This window comes from Haplochromis burtoni, unplaced genomic scaffold (assembly GCF_018398535.1).
Source record: "Haplochromis burtoni strain Fernald_Lab_line unplaced genomic scaffold, NCSU_Asbu1 Contig_783, whole genome shotgun sequence".
NCBI lineage: Eukaryota > Metazoa > Chordata > Actinopteri > Cichliformes > Cichlidae > Haplochromis > Haplochromis burtoni.
Genome location: NW_024583144.1, coordinates 5,705 through 12,709, shown reverse-complemented (window position 1 = coordinate 12,709; position 7,005 = coordinate 5,705). Strand labels below are relative to the sequence as shown.

The following is a 7,005-nucleotide window of genomic DNA, read 5'->3' as shown; positions in this document are numbered from 1 at the left end:
GAGAAGCAACCTGTCACTGAACAGACTCTTCTGGTTGTGTTGTGATGTGTGTACTCAGTGGAAGATTTTGTCTCTGTGTTTGGAGACGAGGCGTCCGTCTGCTGCTGAACGTGTCCTGAGAGCTCGGCTCTACAACAACCGCTCAGTTTACTGCTCCTGCTCATTATTTCCATAAAACCACGTCCTGTGTTTGTTTTAAGATTAAGCGCAGAGAAAGCTCTGAAATACCTTCTATCACTGTGTTGTGGTCAAAGCTGTGAGAGTTTCCATGAATAAACCTGTGACAGCAGGACGCCCCCATGAGAGCATTTCTGCTTTCATTTCTTCTTCCAAAGACAAAAACAAAGAAAACACGTACACAACGTGAACACCTAGAATCTTCGATCTCCCCGACGTATCGATCTGAAATCTACATCTTCTGGTAAAGGTAGACGTCGCTCCATCATTATAAACTCATTCCTCATCACATTAATCTTGGTAAAATGAGAGGACAGTTGAATAATAGAGCATCCTTCATGCACATAAAAAGTGAGATGAATCACCTCCATAACACACCCTGCTCCCTGAAAACTAGAGACTCTAATGCTGAAATACAGTTTCTCCATAAAATTATGGAGAAATAAAGCGGTACATAAATGTACTTACAGTATGACTTAAGCATTTGTAGGTAAACATAACTACACTGTAGTTTCTAATAAATTACTTATTATCAGGCTGTATAATAAAGTGTTACTGGCCTCATTAAAAAGAAGGTGATGTGTTCAAAGACACAAAAGGAAGTTGGAGAAAGCCCCTCCGTGTCTTGGTGTGTGTGGCTCACCTAGCACACCTGAAGCTCCTGTTGTTGCTGAGAACCACATGAAAAACCAACTGATATCTGACATGAACACATTCACTTCATCACAAAAACACAGCTCGTGATTCAGGAGACGAAGGCGCCGTGCCGGCGTTAGTGTGTCACAGACAGTTTGAGATTTTCTGAGCCGAGCGCAGCAGCTGAATCCTCCCGGTCTGCATGCAAATGAGGAGCATCCCAAATTACCTCATGCATGAAGAGACACAATCAATAATTATCAGCACGGCGACGCCTGCTCTGCATGCTGATGGAAACCTCAGCAGAGCTGCGGCTTCACATTTTCCTGCTCATGTCATGACCGACACATGTATCAGCCTCACACCTGACTTCAGCTTCAGGGCCAAAGATTGGCTTATGTTACAGGAAAAGAAAGTAAGAAAAATGTAATGTCACACAATCTCTGATTCTGTTCATCTGGACATAGCGTGGGAGAAACGTTTCGTCACGCATCGTCACTGGAAGGAGTCACTTGGATGAGTGACAAAACGTTTCTCCCACTGAAAATGCTACGTCCAGATGAACAGAATCAACTTTTGGAGATTTACTTACCTGGATGATTGAGCATGCATCAAAATGTCACAGAACATTATTTCATTTTTTCCCGCTGTCATAATTTCTGCAGCCACCAGAGGGAGCTGTAATTTAACTGCACCAAGTGCTGCTGGAAGGCCGGACAGCAGCTGTGATCTGTGGTGACAGTAGGTGGAGCCTGCAGAGGTGGAGGTATGCTATGGAGAGAAGTGGAATGAAATTCAACAGAAGCAAAACAGAATACATGAGTATGAAGGAAAGCCATCCACAGAGAGGTGAAGAAGACACACAGGGTGGAGTGGGTGGAGGCAAGTGTGACAGACGGAGAGCAACAGTGAAAAGGAAAGTTCAAAGATGGAGGTGAGCCTTGCTGTGATGGAGATGGTAGAACTGGAGATGTTCGAGGCTTAGGTGGTCTGAGCATGTGCAGAGGAGGGAGGGTGGAGGATGAATATGGAGCAGCGGGCAGGAGAAGAGGAAGAGCTCAGAGGAGGTTCATGGATGAAGGAGGACACACAGAGGGCTGGAGTGACACAGGAGGATGCTGGGATGGAGGCAGATGTTTGGCTTTGGCAAATGTAAAACATCCGTCTCCTCTTGGCTTGCTTGGCTCCACCAATCACCAATCATCAAGATTCAGAGCAGGCGAGGACGCATGGGTCCACCTGTCTGACTCTTCTGTGCCACTCTACACAGTGAACAGGGAACTTTTAGATTCACCTGGAAAATATACCTGCATTAATGAGTGTCAGTGAGCAGACTTCTTCTCTTAAATAATAATAATAATAATAATAATAACTTTATTTATAAAGCGCTTTTAGACAAAGTGCTGTACAGCTATTTGAAAATAAAGAGATAAATAAATAAAAGTGATACATAGCAATACAAGTTAAAAACACAATAACAAGTTAAAAAAATATTAAAAGTTAAAAACGATAAAAATTTTAAAAACTAAATGGCGTAGAATTAAGACATGTAGGATGGGGTGAACAAGTGGGTCTTCAACTTAGCTTTAAAGACCTCCACAGAGCATGCTTGCCTAATATCTTGAGGGAGGTTGTTCCACACGAAAAGAAAAAGCACGTTCCCCAATAGTTTTTTTTCCGGCTCTAGGAACTTTTAAAATGCCAGAATCCTGTGATCGGAGAGCACGGGATGGAACATATGAGTGCAAAAGATCAGAGAGGTATGAAGGTGCCAAACCATTTAAAACCTTGCAGGTGAGCAGCAGGACCTTAAAATCTGCTCGAACCTGCCAGGTAGCCAATGATGGGGTTTCAATACAGGTTTAATGCGAGCAGCTGCATTTTGCACTATCTGTAAACCTCTAAAACTTTGCTTTGGTAGCCCAGAAAGGAGAGCGTTGCATTAATTGATACGTGAAGACACAAATATGTGGAAAAGAACCTCTGCAGTGTTGCTTGATAAAACTTGATGAGACTTGAAAGAGAGCACCATGTCGAACCACATATCCAGGTTTTTAACCTTGTCCCTGCAATTTATGACATAGTCATCAATTTTCAAGATGAAATTTTGGGACAAGTATTGAAATTTTTGTGGTCTAGTAACCATCAACTCTGTCTTATCAGTATTAAGAAGCAGGAAATTATCCGGTAACCAGCCCCTAATTACAGATAGACACGATTCTAATTTAGACACTTCAGCACAATTTCCAATGGTTAAAGGAACATGATGCAGGTCGTCAGCGTAACAGTGAAAAGTTACATTAAAAGAACGTAAACGAACACCAAGAGACAAACTTCACTGGTGATGACCCACAAAACAGCACTTTTCACTTCACCAGTTTCAGACCTCAAGGTGGTGTCTCAGTCAGGAGCATGTTGACCTCACTGTGTGAATTCATCATTCAAGACCATCAGGGCCGTCAGTGTGAAGTTCTGTGAGGTTTTGCGGCGAATGCCCAGCAGAAAGGACCTGAACTCCAGCGCAACGTTTTTTTGGCCACACCCACTCTGTCTGTACCCTCTTGATCTCCTCCCTGTGACTTTGTTCACTAGCTGACAGTCTGGTCTGACAGACATTTGCACTTTCCTGCACACACAGGCACATCTGTGTCTGAATCTTGTCTATATCTTTGGTCTTTAACATCTCTGTGATACTGATGTTACATCAAGTCAAGTGACTTTCATTGTCATTTCAACCATGTACAGTGGTACAGTACAGAGTGAAATGAAACAGTGTTTCTCTGAGACCCTGGAGCTACATATGACATATAACAGACAACACAGGACTACGTAGAGTGCAATGTGCAAAGAAATTGCAAAAATAAACAAGACAAGACAGTGCAACACTAGACAGAACAGGTCGATACAGACACAAGACAGTGCAGTGGATGACACTACAGTGCTCGGACTTATATCCAACAATGATGAGACAAACTATAGGACAGAGGTGCAACAACTAGAGTCATGGTGCCACGACAATAACTTGGTCTTAAACACCAAAAAGACCAAGGAGATCATTGTAGATTTCTGGAAGAAGGGTCATAACAACCATCTGCCTCTCTTCATTGGCAGTGAGGCGGTGGAGAGGGTGAGCAGTTTTAAATTCTTGGGGGTAACTGTGACCGAGGACCTGTCCTGGGGCAACCATATCACCTCAGTTGAACGGAAGGCCCAACAGCGCCTCTACTACCTGAGGAGACTGCTGAGCGCACACATTCCCAGATCTCTGATGTTGAACTTCTACAACTGTGCCATCAGCAGCGTTCTGACGTATGGATTTCTAGTGTGGTTCCCCAGCTGCACCAAGGCCGATCAGCAAGCCCTCCAGCGGGTGGTGAAAGAAGCTGGCAGAATTATTGGAACAAGTCTGCCAGAGATCAGTAATATCTTCCCCACTCGCTGTCTGAGGAGGGTGCACAGTATCCTGCAGGACCAACATCACCCTGCGCGCCACCTTTTCCATCTGCTGCCCTCAGGGAGAAGGTACAGGTCTATACAGGCCAGAACATCCAGACTGGCCAACAGCCTGTATCCACAGGCTGTGAGGCTCCTGAACTCTCTGCCCCCCTCTCACGGACAATAACCATATCCAACTTCTTAATAGCAATGAACTGGTCTGCATTGGTGCATCATATCTTTATTCTCTTCCCCCTCCTGCCCCCCCCCTCTTTCTTAAATAGATAACTATCATATCTGATATCATATCTCACAGTACAATAATATTGAATGGGTTGCATTGTTGTATTTTGTCATGTTTCTCAGGTCTTTGTCTGAATTTCTACGAACATTATTGCTAAGGATTGTCTTATTGCATTGGAGTCACACTGGGTTAAATATGTACACTTGGGTTTTAAGGGGTATTTATTATTTTCTTCTTTTTTTTGGGTTGTATGGAAGCCCCAAACGCAATTTCATTGTTCTTGACAATGACAATAAATAAATACTACTACTACTACTGGAAAAAAAGTAACTTGGTGTGTGTGTGTGTGTGTGTGCATGTATGAGATACTGCAGATAAGTACTTTGTAGTGACGTGTATGAAGGTGTGCGTGTCTGCGTGTCAGTCCAGCCACTGAGTGTTCAGGAAGAAACTGTTCCGTAGTGTGGTAGTGAAGGCCCGGATGCTCTGGTACCTCTTTCCAGAAGGCAGCAGGGTGAAGAGTGTGTGTGAGGGGTGTGTGGTGTCCTCCACAATGCTGGTGGCTTTGTGGATCAGTGGGAGCTATAAGTGTCTGTGATGGAGAGAAGAGGGGCTCTACTGATATTCTCAGCTGCTCTCACTATCCGTTGTAGGGTATTGCGATCCAATACGGTGCAGTTACCATACCAGACAGTGATGCAGCTGCTCGGGACACTTGTGATAATCCCCCTGTAGAAGGTGGTCCTGCAGGCACAGCGAGAACCCACCTCCCGTCCTCACACATACAGACTCTGAGTCTGCGCACGCCACCCTGAACGAACCAGTATCGCCTTCACACATTGTTGAAGCCTGCAGACAGTCTGAGCTCAGCTGGAGTTAAATGCACGATGCTGACACATGTCACAGATGGACGATTTCATACATTAAACTTTTTAAAACTTTGCGAAATATTATCGCTGAACATAAACTGTGACATCGTCCTGACCCTGGTCAAACAGCTGTGCTCTTGTCATCTTCTGTGAGTCATTAAAGCTCAAAGGCACAATTAAAATTTAGGTTCAGGTGTTACACGTCTGTGATCTCATTGGTTTCCTCCTCAGTGTGCTGAAGTCTAATTCATGAATTGATTATCAATCTTTAATTACTGTTTCAGACAGCGCATCATTTTAGGTTTGACTCATTTTGGGAACAGTTCAGTCACTAAAACTTTTCAAACAGCTCGACGTTCATGGCCTGCTGAGAGTGTTTTGATTGGAGCCCAGCCCACCCCTCCCTGCTCGATCCACACAGCGACCGTTAGTCAACACGCTTTTATTCTGAAATCCTGCAGACAGGCAAACTAAGCTGCCATCAGGGTTTTGTCCTCCATCGCTCATGACTCCCTAACCCCCTCCTTACACCACTCCCTTCACTGCCCTTTGACCCCACTCCACTGTGACCCACACAGTGAAAACAAACAGAAACATGAGCATAGCGCTTCTCTGAGGCTGCAGAAAGTTGTGGTTGTGTGTTCTGGTTCCTGCTTGAGCACGAAGCATTAAAATCCTCTCAGAGTCGTGGTCATTTAAGACATTTGAGGTTGAATTTGGTTGTTGAGCCTGAATATGGTGTGAGTTTGAATGTTCTGGAAACTCTTCAGGTAAAAGTGATGCTGTGGCTGTGATCAAATGTTTAAAAAAGTACTCTGGCATTCAATTCAGTATATTTATGCAGCTCCAAATCACAACAGCAGTTGCCACAAGGCCCTTTATATTTTAAGAGAAACACCCAATGATAAGCTTGAAGCAATAATAATAAATTGATTATTGATCCGTAATTATTGTTTCAGCTAAAGTATTTTTTAGGTTCTGCCCCAGTCGTCTGTAGTTATGCTTTAAGAAGTCAACTTATTTTAATGGCTGTCTGTATTCATCATTATCATGTGAGAAAGAAGCGCGCAGCTCCTGTTTCCTCATCTTCAACAGCACTTGGTACCTGTGACCAGCAGACGGCGGTGAGAATGGACCGGAATGTTAATATTAGCCACTCATTGTGGCTCAGTGAGATTAGCTGCTCCTTTACAGGAGAAACCTGCACAACCAGAGACGACTGCAGGTCAGACGGCGTTCTGAGAAACAGTCCAGTGATGAGCTTCAAGGTCAAATCTGCTGACGTGCAACCATTTGAATTCCCTGTGATCATCAAACAGCACTTCACTGCTTGTCCCAGGTTTTCACTAAAGCCAACTCTGCAGAGAAAAATGTGAATCAAAGCAAAACTGAGACTCGGGTTTCAGGGGAATGGCGACAGAGTCAAAGAGAGCAGACGTATCCATGGTGCTACTGAACCTCCATGTACACGTGAACCATCCAACTACAGGGAGTGCAGAATTATTAGGCAAATGAGTATTTTGTCCACATCATCCTCTTCATGCATGTTATCTTACTCCAAGCTGTATAGGCTCGAAAGCCTACTACCAATTAAGCATATTAGGTGATGTGCATCTCTGTAATGAGAAGGGGTGTGGTCTAATG

The 7,005-nt window shown here is 44.0% G+C and overlaps 1 protein-coding gene across 1 annotated transcript in view; it reads right to left on the bottom strand.

Moving 5' to 3' along the window:
• Positions 1–4,912: 4,912 nt before the first annotated feature.
• LOC102312825 overlaps positions 4,913–7,005 on the bottom strand; it is a gene marked incomplete at its 5' end in the record, with an annotated part of 7,306 nt that continues 5,213 nt past the window's right edge. The window contains 2 exon segments of the mRNA XM_014330400.2: positions 4,913–5,074; positions 5,180–5,236. Of these exon segments, the coding sequence (XP_014185886.2) occupies positions 4,913–5,074; positions 5,180–5,236 (219 nt within the window).